Genomic DNA, 18658 nt, shown 5'->3' on the forward strand with positions numbered 1-18658 from the left:
AAAAAGAGGGTTCATCCCCAATGCCCACCATGCTGAATGAGAAGAGGTCCACGGCATAATCGTGAAACTTCCAGACAGTGGTTCCAGAACCTTCCAGAGAGAAGAAAAACAGGTCAGCAAGAAGGACACTGACTTTACCAACAGCAAAACAAGAAAATGAGAATGTAGCAATGCCCCCAAAATTCTGAGGGAAAATGGGTTTTAATCAAGAAGTCCACATTTAGTCAAACTAGCAATTCAGCATGACAGAATTATGATTTTTGTGGATGGTGGCGAGTGCCTGTGGTCCCAGTTACTCTAGAGGCTGAGGTGGGAGGATGGCTTCAGCCTCCTAGTTCAAGGTTGCAGTGAACTATGACCGCGCCACTGCACTCCAGCCTGGGCAATGGAGACCCTGTCTCAAAAGAAAAATAGAAAAAGAAAAATGCAGAATGAAGATTTTTCAGACACGCATGGCCTAACAAACTGTATCTCCCCTGTATCTTTTCTTAGGAAACTACTTCAAGACAAGCTCCACCAAAACTAGAGAGGAAATCAAGAAGATTAAGACACAGGATCCAGCGCAGCGCTCCAGCACAGGAGAGACAGAGAACGTTGGACAATCCACCGACTTCCTGGAAAACAGAAGAGTGGGCTGGGCATGGTGGCTCATGCCTGTAATCCCAGCACTTTGGGAGGCTGAGGTGGTTGGATCACCTGAGATCAGGAGTTCGGAACCAGCCTGGCGAAACCCCATCTCTACTAAAAATACAAAAATTAGCCGAAAGTGGTGGTGCACGCCTGTAGTCCCAGCTACTCAAGAGGCTGAGGCAGGAGAATGGTGTGAACCCGGGAGGCAGAGGTTGTAGTGAGCCGAGATCGCGCCTCTGCACTCCAGCCTGGGCGACAAGAGAGAGACTCCGTCTCAAAAAAAGAAAAAAAAAGAAACAAAAGTTTGGCCTTCCCATGCCCACCCCCCGCCCACCCACCCCACACCCCACACCCCACACCCCACACCCCACACCCCACCCTCCTATTCATTCTTTCAAGTTAGGCCTAAGGCAACATTAAAAAGCAAAGCCGTAATCAGTATTTATATGATATGGCATTTTGTGTATTCGTCTCAGCTGAGTCAGTTGTATATCATGGTTAATTATTATTTTACAACTTTGGAAAGCCTCTTATCTTCCTGCTCCCATGTGGACCACGAGTTCTCCAGGCTCCTGTATGGCTATGGACCAAGACTTCTTCCATCATCACCTTGGGAACTGCTTTCCTCTCTCCTACTTTGGGTTCCCTATTTCCCCAAGTCAATGCCATCATTTTCTGGATTTACTCCTTCAGTTGTAGCGAGTTAAAGAGTGAATTGAGACGAGGGAGGTGGAAAGTAAGTACAGCCTCTTCTTCCGAGACATCTGCTTAGGAAGAGAAGGAAGGAGCCTCACGATGATGTATTTATAAGCATGGAGGCAGAGACCAGCAGCAGGCCAGATAAAAAGTTAAATGTAGTTTCCGCGGGGGAGGTATGCAGCTGGGGACTGTTGTTTCTCAATTATGGGGCTTGTGGTGCCAATAAACCTCGCATGAGTAGCAACTCAGCAGGCCCAGGATACGTGTTGGAAGGAGAATAAGGGAAGGGGCAATTCTCTAGGCCGCGGGGAGAGCGTGAGCAGAAGTCACTGCCAACGCTCCCACCACAGGAACCTAAGGGGAAGGCGCGGCTCAGTGAGGGCAGTGAGAACGCCCCAGCTTCCAAGCAGGAGTCTAGACACGGTAAGGATTGTGTATATGGGAGTGGCTTGAACAGCTGAGGCATTGCCTTGGAAGACGAGAGGGGTGCAAGGTTTAATGCAGGGAGACCAGGGGGAGCCCACGGGCCTACTCCCAGGAGATGAGGGCTCAGCAATGAAGGCGCTCCACGGCGCTATCATGAAAGATGGAAAAGAAACAGAACTGGCAGTCCTCAACTACAGGCTGGATCTAGATAGTGAGGAGTCGAGGGGATTCTTGGGTTTGAGTTAGATGACTGAATAGATGATGCTTTCCCCAATTCAAGAGCGTTTAGCAGGAGAGCTTGAAAGGGAAGAAGTGAGTTAAGTTTGGGACATGTGTTTGAGGTGCAAAGGGGACAGTCAGGGGATGATGTCTAACAGGCACTTGGATACAGATCTGAGGTTTGGTGAGAAAGACTGGCTGAGATTCAAATATGGGTGAGTCACAGAAGAAACCCAAGGCCAGGGCAAGGAGAGAAAACCACATGGGAGGAGGTAAAGGGTGAGCAATACAGGGAGGCACTGGCAGGGCCTTGGTCTCCGTCCTCAGGGAGTGGTGACCAGCGTCAAGTGCCATAAAAGGTCAGGAGACTCACTGCACAGCTCTTAGCTGAACTATCGAGGAGGCCTGGTGGAAGCAGAGGTCCAATGTGTAGTCGGCGCAGTCCTCATTCTGCAAGTGTGGGCTGAGTGGAAGAGGCAGTCAGAAGCAAGGAGGTGGAGGCGGGACGTTGGGATTCTCTGAGAAGAAAGAACAGGGACACGAGGGAGTTGGGGAGTGGCTAAAAATTCAAGGTTTGACCTACTTCCATTAGATGGGAGAGATTTGAGGAAGTTTATATGCCAGTACAGAGAGAGTTTGAAAAAGGGCAAGTCTGACCATGTAATCCAGCAATCACACTCCTACATATGTACCCCGCTAACGTGAAAACATACGTCCATGAAACACCCGCACATGGATGCTTAGAGCTTTATTCATAGCTGCCAAGAACTAGAAGTGATCAATATGGCCTTCAATGGGTGAATGGATAAACATATGGTGGTACATCCGCACAATGGAATAAAAAGAACGAGCTATCAAGCCACAACAAGATATGCATGCATCTGACACGCACATTGCCAAGCAAAAGCAGCCGGTCTGGAAAAAGCTGCATGATACGTGACTTCCAATTACATGACATTCTGGCAAAGGCAACACTACGCATAGTCAACACATCAGTAGTTGCCAGGAATGCAGGTGGGGAGGAGGGTGGAAATTTCACTACATAGATGAAGCACAGGGGATTTCTTAGGGCTGTGAAGTCATTGTGAGATACTATAAAGACGAATACAAGACTTTTGTGTGTGTGTGTGACAGAGTCCTTTTGTCACCTAGGCTGGAGTGCAATGGCGCAATCTTGGCTGACTGCAACCTCCACCTCCCGGGTTCGAGCAATTCTCCTGCCTCAGCCTCCTGAGTAGCTGGGATTATAGGCACGTGGAACCGCACCCGGCTAATGTTTTTATTTTTAGTAGAGACAGAGTTTTGCCATCTTTGCCAGGCTGGTCTCAAACTCCTGACCTCAGGTGATCTGCCTCCCTCGGCCTCCCAAAGGATTGGGATTACAGGCGTGAGCCACTGCACCTGGCCTGACATTAAGCTTTTGTCAAAGGCCATAAAACTTTAGAGCACACAGAGTAAATCTTAATTTATGTACATTAAAAAAGAAAAAAAACAACACAAAAAACCAGGCCAGTGGCTCACATGTATAATCCCAGCATATTGGGAGGCTGAGGCATGCCGTAACACCAGCCTACAGTCCAAGAAACAGCAGCAGCTTGGCTAAATGCCTCATCGCCAAATAACGAGGTTCACGTTTTTCAGCCCAGGGAAATTGGGTCCTTACGAATCCCATCCTACCTCCTCCATCTTTCAGGATTTGTCGTGCAATCTCAGTTATCAATCTGTTATCAGTCAGGGGTCTTATGTGCAGACTTAAAATTCACTCTAGTTTGTTTAAGCAGAAAGAAACCTACCAAAAAAATAAAAATTATAAAAGGATTGGGTGCAGTGGCTCATGCCTATAATCCCAGCACTTTGGCAAAAGGAGCGTTTGAGCCTAGGAGTTCAAGACCAGCCTGGCCACCATGGCGAAACTCCTTTTCCACTAAAAATAAAAAAATTAGCCAGGAGTGGTGGCACATGCCTGTAATCCCAGCTTCTTGGGAGGCTGAGGCACGAGAATTGTTTGAACCCAGGAGGTGGAGGTTGCAGTGAGCTAAGATTGCACCACTGCACTCCAGCCTAGGCAACACAGTGAGACTCGTTTCAAAAGAGGAAAAAAAAAAAAAAAAAAAAGGAAAAGGATCTCCAGATAGGCCAGGGGCAAGCCGCAGGATTTATGGAAAGCAAAATTCCCAAACCCCTCCATAGACTGCTCTGCCAGACACCACACACCAGCAGGGGTGACAAGGTATCTGCCATTGCTGCCCCCAGTGCCACACAACACTGCAGGGGAACCCTTGCCAAAGCGAGAGGACAGACTCCTCACACAGCTCTCTCTCACACTGCGGTGCTGTCTGATCAGAGATCCCAAGCGCACAGCCCTACTTCACACAGCTCTCTCTCACACTGCGGTGCTGGTCTGATCAGAGATCCCAAGCGCACAGCCCTACTTCACACAGCTCTCTCTCACACTGCGGTGCTGTCTGATCAGAGATCCCAAGCGCACAACCCTACTCAACCTGCAAGACAGGCTGGGAAAGCAAGTTTCCAGTCTCTTGCGGGGAGGAGGGAAACGAGGAAGTTCCCCACATCGAAAAAGGGGTTTCAAAAGATCACAGATGGGCCACCAAGAATGACAAACGTCTATGACACGGAACCTTGCCAGTTAGATTGTAGCTTACGTGATTTTAAATTTTTATTGAAATCTAAAATTCTTATATTAACTTGCATGTTAATATTGAAAATAAATTTCAAATTTCTCAAGTACTAACTTGCAGGAGATTTAGAAATTATTCCACTATCAGAAATCCATTATAAATAAAGCACTAAGTGATTAATGCAGTTACGGATAATTTTAAAAATAAAAGACTGGGGAGAAAGGCATGCACTAAGTTGTGCCCATGTGAACGGAAATCAAGTAGTATGAGCTGCTTGCAATTCTCTGGTTGCTGACCATGAGAATGTGAGGAAAGGCCACCTAAATGCAAGCAAACAATGTTATTACAAAGCATAACAATAAATGCAAGCATGAAACGTGGGTTGGAACCATTCATTTCTGAAATCAAACTAGTCCTTGTTACATTCAGCATGGCACACTCGGGTACCTGTAAGCTCAAACATGGTGTCCGCTTGAGGAATGGTATGCCTAATTCCATAGATAACTAGTTTCAGGGCTGCTTTTGATTCTTTCTGTCCTCTACAATGTTCAATTATGTAATTTACCTCACATTCCCTAACCCCAACTGACTTTACAGAACAGGTGCACTTTTATCATAAAACTCAATTTTATTCAATAAAATAATACCACAAAAGATAAAATGTTATTCTTTTATTTATGTTAAATAAAAACATGAGAAAATCCTTTTTTAAAAAGGGTCAGAATATTCCTTATGTCTCCAAACCAAGTCCATGGATGCAAAGAAATGCTGAGTTCTTGATACACTTTCATGTCATAATAACCAAAGGAGACAACACGGGCTCGAGTCTTTCAGCTGCCACTGAGGAGAGTCACATGCAGTATTTGGGAAAGCAAGGAACAGAACACAGGCATGAGTATTTTCTGGAAATACCTCCTGCCCTGGCAATGAACCTTAGTACCAAATATTTTTGTTTTCTTTTTTGTGGTCCTGATAAATTTTTAAGCCACACACCCTACTGAACTTCAATGATACAATTCTCACAATTCCAGAATTCTGTTAATTGGCAGTACAGTTTATGTGGCCAATGTGGATAATTTTATAAGTTTTAAAATTACATAACAATACTATTGCAAATTTTGCCAGTAGAAACATGACCCCAAGGAACTGCCATTTCCAAAACATAATTGGGCACACATTTACAATGCACCTGCTAGGTTTTGAATTCATTTGTCATTTCTGATCTACCCTAAAGACTATGCTTGAATCTCTGAAAACAAATGCTAGATTCATGATTTCTATACCCACATATTCCATAAATCCATCACAAACCCTACAGTCTGACTTAGCTTAACGGCAAATGATTCATCCAATAGGCATGGTATGCTCACAATTCTTCAATCTTATTCAGGTTGTAAAGACGTTTTTCTACGACTGGAGTCACTAAGAATTTCTCTGTTAGAGAAAGCATCATTTTCACCTTTGGCACACTGCCAAGATGATACTTTATTACAGAATTTATGAAACTACATACAGTAACTTGCAGGCTTTATTAAAAGAAAAACAAAGAATAATTTAATATCACCCCATGTCCCAAAACTTTCTATTTTTTTTTTTTTTTTAGTGCAAGAAATGCTGTATCATTGAAGCACTTGAGAATTACCATGAAATCTAACAAAAAATGTCATCAACTCAGGAGTAATAATAAAAAAGAGAAACAACCAGAGAGGCACACAGATTGTTGTTTTTTTAAAAGGATTTTTATACTATATTAAAAAACCACAAAATAAAAAAGGGATCAATCAACATATATCTTAGAAGTCCTTCCAAGAGTCTTGGTATGCAACAGCCATGGAGGCTGTGGCCTTTTTCCTTCTTTTCTCAGCCTGCAGTTCATTTAAGGATCACCGGAGATGACTCGTGCTCTAGTTCTCAAAATCAAACTTGTTCTGCCAAATCCAAGACCCTGAATTTGTCCAAATTGTAGAAACATGCTTTTACCACCCGTCCACCAAAATACCTCCCATTCAAGTCAACAACCGCTGAAAGGCAAACACAAGACAGTTAATACAGGTATCCTATAAGACATTAAAAAGGTTTAACTTTAATGAAACAGTAACTTTACTTGTAAAGACTAAGGCTGTAAATTCAACTTTTTAATTCTTTAATATTTAGCTGTACAACTAACCTTTAATTGCTGATTCAACTCTCTCAAATTCTAAAAATATCCGTACTGCTTCATCATCAGGGGCACCAGGAATCTGGAAGAAAATGAGAGCGTGATGAGTAAAGGGATTTGAGATTGCACTGAATGAGTTTTCTCTTTTAAATGATTTCTCAGAGTGAATATTCTAATCATCATCATATACAGTCAACTAGTTGTCAAATACCAAGGAAATAAGTATAATTTGTTCATCATCAAAAATGTACTGAATGCCTGTTTTTATGACAGGCATTGTTAGGTGCCAGGAACACAGGGTTAAGCAGTTTCTGACCTCATAAAGGCCCTGTGCCAGCGGATGACATAAACAAATAATTATGTGGTCAACAAACAGCAGTAGGATAAAGAAACAGAGTAAGCAGAGTTTTAAGATTAAAAAGGTTGGTGCTCTAGTGGCCTTTCACATCAGGTCTCATTTTGACTAGCTCTGTCTAGCTTTCCTAGCCCACTGTAATGTGGTCCATTCCACCTACCTAAGCACTTCTGCTAATCTCCAATGGGCCCATCCATTCCATTTTGGTAGTCCTGATCTTCACTGTCTCCTAGGAGCCATTATCCCAATCAGAATACCTTTCTCTACAAATCTCACCTCTTCATTTCAAAGCGTAGTCCACATCTGCTATTGCTCACAAGGCACTCTCTATTTTTTCACTGATCTAATTCTTTTCTCAACTCCTGAACTTAGTCAATACTACCCAGTCTAGTAACTGAATATCCTTTATTTTTGTGTTTCTTTTGTGTTTCTTCAACTGAACACACCACTGAGAGTACAGAGCATGCTTCCTGTAATCCAAGTGCTCTCCGTACAGTGCAGTGCATGTAAGAGGCACTAAATACTCACCAAATGACTGAAACCAAAGGCACGTCTAAGGAACTAAACTACTGAGCACACTACAATCAAGGTCTTTAGTCACCATACTGATTCTCAATCATGAAACATTCCTGTTTCTTCACCAAATAAAACTCCAAGTCATTCTTGTCTTTATGTTTAAAACTGTAATAACTGAGCAAGAGAAGCACAAATAACCAATGCTTGTCACCTTCTGCAGTAAGAATGTTACTTATAGCATACCCTGTCCTGTTTATAGAAAATGTTTTGTAATCTGCCAATAACAACTTGTGTTATAAACATCAAAAGAAAACGCTCTTACTTCAAATATCACACATTTTCCAACTTTGCCATATTTTTCACATTCTTCCTTGGTTTCAACTTCCAAGTCTTCATCCACCTCTCCGGCACCAACCATGTTCTTTAAACACAAAAATAAATAAATTCAAGTACCAAGTATAACTTACAAACACCTAGCAGGGGTATATAAATATGACTTACTTTAGTGATGGTAAATGTTCTCAATCCCAAATGACACAACGAAAAATTTCATCCCCAAAGTACCCAAAAGTTAGTATTTCTTAAAACACTAAAACATACATTAAGCCTGTAAAGAGTTACAAAAGCACCTATGTAAGCACCAAAATGTATAAACTAGCTGAAGCTCTTGCAATTTCAACTACTGAAAGTAATTACTCACTGCAGTCATAAACACTGTACTTAGCAGAGACTTACACATTAGTGAAAAATCTAAAATCAACCTTACGTGGGATCTGCCCAAAGTATTATTTGCAAAAGGATCATTTTCAGTTTTAACTTTTAGGGGGAGCAGGGTAGGTTGGGGTGACACACACAAATCTAGGCAGGCCGACAGCTTGCTTTCCTCAGCTTCTTACCCTTAGTAGGACCACTTTAGTAGGACACTTAAGTATTTCAGTCAGTGGATTTGAATCTGACTTCTTGGATGCATCTGTATCAAAACATATCATTAGATGTGTTACAGAACTGAGTCCTACTTATAATAATTAATTTGATTTCAATAGTGATCCCCACCATTTATGTCCTAGGCAACTACACAATTGGTCTTTAAGCAAAAACACAGCCTTATCTGCAACAAAAGCCTCTGCTTTGCTTTGGCATGTTTTTACAATAGCATCTGGATGTTCTGAGCCTCCACCATTACCTGCAATTTTTGCTCATCTCACTTCCCCAAGGGCTGACAGGGCATGTGAGTGATAATTCCTATAGGTGAGTTGACTTGTAGCAAACGTTCAAGGTCACGGGCCCAGGGGAATATGCAGTTACTAATCCAGCCACCGGCTGCCTTACTTCAGATAACCTCACAAGTCGGGACGACTGTTGGTTTCTGGCACTCACCTGTCAGGCTCGTGATGTATCCTAAGCTGTGCATGAACAGGGCTGCCAGAAAAGTTTTCTTCTTTCTTTAGCAAAGGAAGTTCAGCTAGGCTGACTCAAACTTAATTTCCCTGATTAAAATGCTAATATATGTTTGTTTCTTTCCTGAATTCCCTCAATACAGAACAGACTGTAAAAATTAAATGACAAAACACCAACTAGGCATCATTTACCAAGAGACTGCAAAATAACATTAGATCTCGCAAAACAATCTGTAAGAGAATTAGAAACCACATCTATACTGATAGGGCAAGAGGGAAAAGTAGAGAAGACCTCTGAGATGGAGATGGCAGGTATATTCACTGCCACACTAAATGGCTCTGTCCTTCATGCTCTAAACACATAACCAAGATTTCTTCCTGAGGACTATTCATTTTCTGCCCAAGTCTCTCACCATCTTTTCCTCCACGAGCCTTCATCTCTCTACCTCTGTTCTGAAAAAATAAAGATGAGCCTCAGGATTCCTGGTTTCACAAAACAGAAGTGGCAGTGCATCATATGATCAGGACGGCCTGTGTTCTAGTGATGGCGGGGCCAGCCCTCTCCCTCTGGCCACACTTGTCATTGTCCCCCTGCTGGCATATCAGGATCAAGACTGGCCACGTCTGATACGGATGGGGCCAGTCCTTTCCCTCTAGCCACACGCTTCCCTGGGGACATACCTTTCTCTGTGGCGTCACCCACAATGATCTTGCCACCACGCTTGCTGGTCTTCTCCACTGACAAGGCAGTGCTCAGCCCCTGCTCGTGCTTCCCCAGACCCTGGCCCTCCCGAAAGCCGTACTTCTGCATGATCTTGTGTGCCACCGTGCCCCTGGCAGGAGGAGAAGGGAAAGGACTCTTAGCCTTGACATCGTCAACTGGAGACAGGTTGCATTTTTACATCAAACCACCTCCTTCTGGAGAGAGTGCATGCCCCACAGGGTTTCAATAAAGTCACTCATTAACTAGGAGTGGACTATCAGACGGAAGCTATGGGGATGTGCAGCATGAAAGAAATAGAAAACGCTATGACTAAAGTCCAGAATATTCTGTTGTCTTGGAGGAGAAATGCCAGTTTCTCTGGTGGAGTCTCCTCAGTGCCCTGCTAGGAAACACAAGACCTTTTGTGTGCTCTAGATCTGCACTGCCACATAGCTTGTGACCAGAGTTTATTAAAAAGTGGCTATCGGCCGGGCGCGGTGGCTCAAGCCTGTAATCCCAGCACTTTGGGAGGCCGAGACGGGTGGATCACAAGGTCAGGAGATCGAGACCATCCTGGCTAATACGGTGAAACCCCGTCTCTACTAAAGAATACAAAAAACTAGCCGGGCGACGAGGCGGGCGCCTGTAGTCCCAGCTACTTGGGAGGCGGAGGCAGGAGAATGGCGTGAACCCGGGAGGCGGAGCTTGCAGTGAGCTGAGATCCGGCCACTGCACTCCAGCCTGGGCGAGAGAGCAGTGAGTATCAGGTATATACCTGATATACCTCTCAGGTATATAGGTATATCAGGTATATACCTATATACCTGAGACTCCGTCTCAAAAAAAAAAAAAAAAAAAAGTGGCTATCAAAAAGTAAGTATGAAGTTTCATGTAATGAAGATGATCCCATTTCCTGAATGGCACAGAAGAGTTTCCAATGACAGACTATGTAAATGAAAGAACCCTTAGAGATCACCTATCTAACAAATGAGAAATAAACGGAGGCTAAGATTAGTTGACTAGCTTAAGGGGTGGACTTAGAAGTAAAGCAAGACGCCACATTAGAAATTATTTGTACAGGCCGGGTGCAGTTGCTCACGCTTGTAATCCCAGCACTGGGAGGCCGAGGCGGGTGGATCACCTGAGGTCAGGAGTTCAAGACCAGCCTGGCCAACACGGTGAAACCTCACCTCTATTAAAAATGTAAACATTAGCCGGGCATGGTGGTGTGCACCTGTAGTCCTAGCTACTTGGCAGGCTGAGGCAGAGAATTGCTTGAACTAGGGAGGCAGAGGCTGCAGTAAGCCAAGATCGCACCACTGCACTCCAGCCTGGGCAACAGAGTGAGCCTCCATCTCAAAAAACAAATAAATTATCTGTACAGCTGTTAATGGTAGAGCTGAAACTGGACCCCACAACTCTCAGTCCACTGCTTTCTGTAATAACCAAATGGCTCTCACACTGTGCTCTGAGGTGCGGCATGGGGCTGAAGGGCACCCCCACCCCATGACCACTGCTGCTTAGGGCTTAAGCCACAAAACCCTGCTTCAACTGGAACTGCACCTACATTACTTCTTGTATTTAATTCCCTTAACATGTTCATTTTAACAAGCGATTCTAGGGCTAAAAACACCAAAAACTGCTGAATGGTACCACCTTGCATCTTTTCTAAGCACAAGTTAAAGATGTAATTCCTGGTTAAAAGCAAATTCAGTAAAAAGTAAATTTCTATCATTAACAGGGAAAACAAAACATAACCAGCTTCATGTCTGTCCAACCCTCCAGCACACAAAGCCTCCCCAGCCACAGCCATGTCCTATGTCTGCACCATCCAACATGGTCACCACTTGCATGTGGTCACTGAGCACTTGAAAGACTAGTGAGTTTCAACCCCACTCGCTGTCTCACCGGCTGCATTTCTGCTACAGGCAGCAGCCAGCAGATGCAGCACAGCACAGAACAAAGCCTTCGTATGATGCCACTTCATGGGACAGCCGTTTCACAGGATCAAAATCAACAACATAGAATATCCTCTTAACCAAAATGTTTGCCAAGCCCAGTACAGTTTAAAAAAAAATCCCCAAGCCCCACCTGAGCGTCAACCTTACAGTCAACTTCTATATGCTGGCAAACAAATGTCTACTTGTAGTTAGAATGACCCCGAGAACCATGACCTTAAAGCAAATGGCCCACTTTATCAGGAAAAAAAGTATCACCAGCCCTTTGGAGATAGTAAGTCAGCTCTGATTCATATGAGCTATTTTATTTGCAAATGTCATGAAGGCAAATGTAAACAGTTATCAGGTTCTGTCCCTGTCTAGAAAAATAATGTTCAACATCAAAATGAGTCAAAACTTCTACTGGAAGGTTGCTGTTTTGAACAAGCCCCATCATTACACTGGAACATGCTCCACATGATTGAGGCAGGCACTGTGTGACCTGCACACACCAAGAGTCTCCCCACAGCCTGAATGTTCTCAGTTTCAAACAAGCTGCATCTGTTGAAAGGGCTATCAATGCTTCACATTGTCTCTCAAGTCCTTAGATAAGAACATTAAATCATTACCCCATGTTAGCGAGGAAGGAGTTGCTAGGCCCAGTTGGAGATCTCGGTCTGTCTTGTTCCTCGTACACTGGGGGAGGAATGGCAGCTTTGGAAGACTGTGATCGAGGTCTTGAGTCCTCTTCATAAGGAAAATCTCGGGGTACTATTGGAGAAACATAAAGTAGTCTCACCAAAATACTATAGAAAACCCTCTGAAACCTCACTTGTATCAATTATTTACCTCGAACAAATTTAACCTACTTTTTGGTTTACCACAAGGAGAAAAACACCAAATCAATTTTACAGCCTTTATATGACTTTTTTTAAAACCACAGAGGAAGGACACTACTTTCCTGATTCCAGCTTTGCTTTTGCTATTTCTATCTCCTCAAACGTCCTTTTTATACTTTACTGAAACGTTATTTACCCTTTAAAATCTCATTGAATGAATATTCTTGCTGGAAAGAGCTTCTGTATGTTCCAAGGAGATACAATCAGGCCATCATTTGACTCCTGCAGCACCTTGTGTGCACCTGTCTAGACCCCGACCTATCTCATCAGCCTCATGGCCCACAAAGGTCTCCGAGGTTAGAGGCCATGCACTGGAGCGGTGGCTTCAACCCTAGTTACATGAAAGTCAGCAGGAAGCTTTAAGACCATCCAGATGCCTTGAGCCCCACTCCCAAAGACTGGTTTCAATTGGGGTTTATTGTTTGTCCGTTGTTTTCACGTAACAGGCATTTCATAACATCTTAGAAATTATCTTCTTTAAAAGATAAATAAAATCCAACAAGTTTTAAAAAGTACTATAAATGAGAATATCTGCTTGGGATAGTTTAGGTATGATCCAATCCAGAGAATGGGAAAATGACCTAGATGATATTCAAGTGTCCAATCCCAACCCCCAAATTCTACTGCGAGAAGAAACAGTGGATGAGGGTGTTTTGGCAATAAAATAACATGCAAACCCACCTGCACTGAAATGGAAAGGGAAGAAAAAAATCTAATCAAGGAAGGCACTGCCACCTTGTGGAGGGTCATGAATATAACAGCCCCTAAACCTCTTGAGTTAAAACTGTAATGATCTGCTGTTTTATCTCCACATGAATCTAACAACAAGTAAGAAATGTTAACGAAAACAAAGTGAATTGCATAAAAAAGAGATGGATTCCACTGCATGAAATCCAAGCCTCAGAGCCTGGCATAGAAAGGTCTCTGCAGGAGGGCGCTGCATTCTGAGATCCAGGTGCAGCCTCAGGTGACACAGCCAGGCAGGCTTGCAGGTCTTTTCCCTCTAAACTTAGGAAACCTGAGGCCCAAGCTGAGATCCCCCGCCCGCGCCACCCCCCCCCCCCCCCCCCCCCCCCCGTGATTGGGTTAAAGACCTGTATCAGAATAAAAGAGGAAGACACAGATCTACTTACACTCTTTGTCTTTCTCTACCAGAGAAGTGGGTGGGGCAATGGCAGCACCGCCCATACCTGCAAAACCACAAATCCAAGCATTAAAGGAGGTTTCTGATGCCAGACTCCCAAGGACTATGACACACCATATATCTATCACCCACCCCACTAAGAAAAAACTAAAAAAGGAGGACCTGCTACTTCTGATGACCTCCTGCTACATATAAACAAACCTCTGATGCTAGGATTTAAAATGTAGAAAAGCGGCAACACTCCCTCAGATACGCAAAATTGTTTCTTCATAAAAGGAACTCAAGAGCCCCACAATGTAGTTTGCAAATGATAACTTTAAGGCAAAACAATACAACCAAGAGAACCAGCAGTTACTTAAAAAGAGAGTAATGTAACTATCTACTGAGAGCAATACCTATCAGGCCCTTTATACACATGGCCTTGTTCGGGCTTCACAGACCTCTGAAGTAGATATTACTGCATCCGGTTTACAGATAAGAGAATGATCAGAGGGGAGTGAATCAACAGAAAGGGAGTAAACCCAGCTCCCTGCGTTGCCAAATCCCCACCACCACACAGCACGCTCCTTTTCCAGGGTGCAAACCACTGGAATTAAACACACATTTGAAAGTGTGGGTCCTTCTGGCTCCTGATGAAACTGCCGCGTGTTGTCACTATTCCTGGTGTATTTCCTGGACAATGAATGGTGAACACAAACAAACCAAAAGAGGTAAGACAGATCTTTTCTATCTGCTATCCGACAATTGGAAGGAGAACATCAGTGGAGACCACAGGAATTTTGCATTAGGTATAAGTCCTAACATACATGGATTATATATACATAATATTATATAATACATATGTATTATATCTTAATCAACAATGAAATAACATAAAATGTAAAATTTTAAAAACTGATTACAAAGTCATGCTGCATCAGCACAAAACGTTTGACAAAAGAAATTATTCTGGCTGGACACAGTGGTTCACTCCTGTAATCCCAGCACATGGGAGGCTGAGGCAGGCAAATCACTTGAGGCTAGGAGTTTGAGACCAGCCTGGTCAACATGGTGAAACCCCATCTCTACTAAAAATGCAAAAATCAACTGGGCATGGTGGCGCACACCTGTAATCCCAGCTATTCGGGAGGCTGAGGCAGAAGAATCACTTGAAACTGGGAGAGGGAGGTTGCAGTGAGCTGAGATAGCACTACTGCATTCCAGCCTGGGCAACAAAGCGAGAGGGTCTCAAAAAAAAAAAAAAAAAAAAAAAAAGAGGCCGGGTGCAGTGGCTCATACCTGTAATCCCAGAACTTTGGGAGGCTGAGGTGGGTGGATCACTTGAGGTCAGGAGTTTGAGACCCGCCTGACAAACAGGGTGAAACCCCGTCTCTACAAAAAATGTAAAAATTAGATGTATGTGGTGGCGCACACCTGTAATCCCAGCTACTCTGGAGGCTGAGGCAGAAGAACTGCTAGAACCCAGGAGGTTGGAGGTTGTGGTGAGCCGAGATTGCACCACTGCACTCCTGCCTGAGCGACAGAGTGACTCCAATTCAAAAATAAATAAATAAACTATTCTAAAGAATAATTCTAGAAATTATTCTAAAGCCAGTGTCCATGCATTTTGATCAACAGGACTGGACGATATAAAATCCTCAAGGAGAAATATGAACCTGAGTAAAACCTTGTATTTCTTTTGAAATACTTCCTATGATCATTTTACTAACCTCGTCACTAGGACCAAGAGTGATTACTGATTCTGAAAAGCAGATTAGCTCTAATAAGTTCAGTTAAAAAAATTCAGGGTGATTACTGGAAATCTGCTACTAATCACATTAAAATAAGAACATCAATCTGTCAACAACTATACATATAATGGGCATGCCACTACTTCCCTATCATGAGCTACATGGTCAAACAAAGTCTTCTCATTCAAAGCTATCTAGTTCCCGCTGGTGTTTAAGAAAAAAACAAAACAAAACAATGTCCTTAATACGGAAAGCATGTCTCCTTATTAAAAAGCGCAATTTATAAGCTGGAAAAACGAGACCTACAAATATTCAATCTGTATACTGAATTCCAAAACAAGTTAACAAAAACCAACATCTGAGGATTAACTAAGACAGTGGAGATGAAATGTGTCACAATGGCCAGGCGCGGTGGCTCAAGCCTGTAATCCCAGCACTTTGGGAGGCCGAGACGGGCAGATCACGAGGTCAGGAGATCTAGACCATCCTGGCTCACACGGTGAAACCCCATCTCTACTAAAAATACAAAAACTAGCCAGGCGAGGTGGCGGGCGCCTGTAGTCCCAGCTACTCGGGAGGCTGAGGCAGGAGAACGGCGTAAACCCGGGAGGCGGAGCTTGCAGTGAGCTGAGATCTGGCCACTGCACTCCAGTCCGGGCGACAGAGCGAGACTCCGCCTCAAAAAAAAAAAAAAAAAAAAAAAAAGAAATGTGTCACAATGCCCAACACAGACACACTCAATGTTAACTATGCTTCTCCCCTAAGAGAAACAACAGAGTGGATTCAGCATAGGCCAACTGGACTGTGCTGCAGGTAAAGACAGTATAGGAATAGATTTTAAGCTAGTCCCAAAGTATCCAATAAATAAATGTTAGAAAGTGGTTGTGAAGCTCCAAGGAAAATATATATGAAAGCCCAATATAAATTAAAACTTACACAAATGTGTATTGCTCGGATTCCAGAAAGAAAATTACCCAAATCAATGTCAAATGAACTATTTATCAAACTGAAAAGAAAAAGCACATAGTGGAATTGTACTTCCACTATTTACATATATTTAAGACATATTTGTTCACGCCTTACTTCTTTTCCTCCTCTCTCGCTCATAATCTTCATCTTCATCAGAATCTGGATCTGGTCTCCTTGCAAACCCACTTGCTTCATGTCTGTCTTTGCGCCTTCTGTGATAATAAAGGAAATAAATGTTCATCACGGATGAACCAATTCAGAGACCTGAACCTGGGATGACTTCCTCTTGGCCAGAAGATAACCAAATCCTTTCACAATCAACTATTAAGTTGTGGGGGTAGGAAGCATAACTGGTAAAAGATTAAGTAGATAAAGTATGAAAAGTGAGAAAAATTCAAGAGATAAATTGAATCAATAACTACATTAGAGTAACCAGCAGGAAAAAAAAGGTTCCTTGACATTGACCTTTTCCAATGTTAAAGCCTATCAACATAGTAATAGTTTAATCATTTCAACAGTCTATAACACTTTCACTCATAAAATGATTCAAAAAATGGGACAGTATATTAATATTTAATACATGTTAACTATTTGACAATACTAAATATTTTTCAAAAGAAGAACTACAAATACATTCTACTAGTCAGTCATACTTTGCAAAAACATAAATAAAAGCTGCATATGAATTTTTTAAAATTCCACCTGGCTCAAAAATAGTAAAAGTTAAGAAGAGTATTTTAAGTACTTTAAATAGCTGTGATTTTACAAGTTGAGAATCCCTTATTCCAAATGCCTGAGACCAGAAGTGTTTCGAATTCTGGAATATTTGCATTACAATGACCGGTTCAGCATCCCTAAGCCAAAATCCCCCAATGCACATTTCCTTTGAGCGGCATGTTGGCATTCCAAAGATTTTGGAGCGTTTCAGATTTCGGATTTTTGAATTAGGGATAGTCAACCTATAGCAGAGTACCAGCACAGAAAAAAAAATTTTCAACATCAGGTTTTTAAGTTATTTTTCTAACCACTCACTCAAAATATACACTTTAGATCTTCAGTCTATAGGTGAAGTCTACATTCTGAGATGTAACAGGTACAAATCATAAAACAGTTTGATTCCTTGTAGTGACTGATCAGATCACCCATGAAAATTAACTTCAGCCTTACAGACAGCAGCGAAGTCCATTCATTAACATTTTAATGAACATTTCAACTGTAAAACATTCCTAAATCCGAAGGAAGCCTTACTTTTCCCTTTCTTCTATTTCCTTTTGTCTTTCCAGCTCCCGCTGTCTCTGTCGTTCCTCTCTTTGGCGCTTCACTACTTTCTCATAATCATTAGGAAACATAGGGTCATATTCGTCAGCTAAGGGAATCAGAACTTCCCCTGCAGAAAACCCACTGGGAACAGGATCCTGAGGAAGGTAAAAACAGCAGTAAAAATCATCTTTATAGCTTACCGCTTTACTCACAAAATTAAGGTCAAAGTATATGGGAGATCAAAGGGCCTTGAAGATCATCTAGCCCCTCCTTTGTTTCACAGACAAAGAAAACAAATACCAGACAAGGCCACATGCCTCATCAGGTGGCAGCAGATACAGGACACAAAATGCCACCTCTTAGATTAGTACTCTCTCTATAATACTCTATGGCATTTTTCCTGGAATTCCTAAATAAGCCACCACCAGCTAAAATGTTAGTTGAGTAAAAAATTTGAATATTTATAGGAAAGCAGTGAATGCTTTTTTTTATAGATCTCTCTGACAACTTAAAAAATAAAACAACCATGAACACCACAATCATTCTTGCAGTCATCATTTTAATAGAATAACTTCAGATTCTGATTACATGGAGATAACAATATATGGAGATCTCAGAAACCATCTTCTTGGTCTTTTTAATCCTCTGAACACATGTCCCTTCCCAGGCAGGCTGCATTTCAGGCACTGAGTTTGACAAATGGGGATGTAATTTCCCTTCCAGCATCATATTTTTTTTTAAGGTTCACTAAAATCGGGTTTAGATAACAGTTTGTGCTTTCTCATCTATACATTCAGAAACTTGGTCTACTCTTTGAAAGAAAAGAAGTAGCCACGACAAAGAAATCAGCAAAACAAGAGAGGCAGAGCACAGCCAGTATACTAGGAAATACCTGAGTAGACACAGAACTTTACCCTAGGCTGGCCTCGGTCTACACGTGGTGCTGGAAGCCCTGACCCAATTTTACTAAACCTTCC

At 42.6% G+C, this 18658-nt stretch overlaps 1 protein-coding gene across 1 annotated transcript in view; it reads right to left on the minus strand.

The window, feature by feature from the left end:
* Positions 1–5269: 5269 nt before the first annotated feature.
* RBM17 (RNA binding motif protein 17) overlaps positions 5270–18658 on the minus strand; it is a 28755-nt gene continuing 15366 nt past the window's right edge. The window contains exons 4-12 of the mRNA XM_033208460.1: positions 17670–17836; positions 16536–16633; positions 13712–13768; positions 12309–12450; positions 9721–9872; positions 8539–8612; positions 7965–8063; positions 6781–6853; positions 5270–6634 (exon numbers count right to left, since the gene is read on the minus strand). Of these exons, the coding sequence (XP_033064351.1) occupies positions 6531–6634; positions 6781–6853; positions 7965–8063; positions 8539–8612; positions 9721–9872; positions 12309–12450; positions 13712–13768; positions 16536–16633; positions 17670–17836 (966 nt within the window). The 3' untranslated portion in view covers positions 5270–6530. The remainder of the gene's footprint in view (positions 6635–6780; positions 6854–7964; positions 8064–8538; positions 8613–9720; positions 9873–12308; positions 12451–13711; positions 13769–16535; positions 16634–17669; positions 17837–18658) is intronic.

Source organism: Trachypithecus francoisi, unplaced genomic scaffold (assembly GCF_009764315.1).
Source record: "Trachypithecus francoisi isolate TF-2019V2 unplaced genomic scaffold, Tfra_2.0 Lachesis_group9, whole genome shotgun sequence".
Classification (NCBI taxonomy): Eukaryota; Metazoa; Chordata; class Mammalia; order Primates; family Cercopithecidae; genus Trachypithecus; species Trachypithecus francoisi.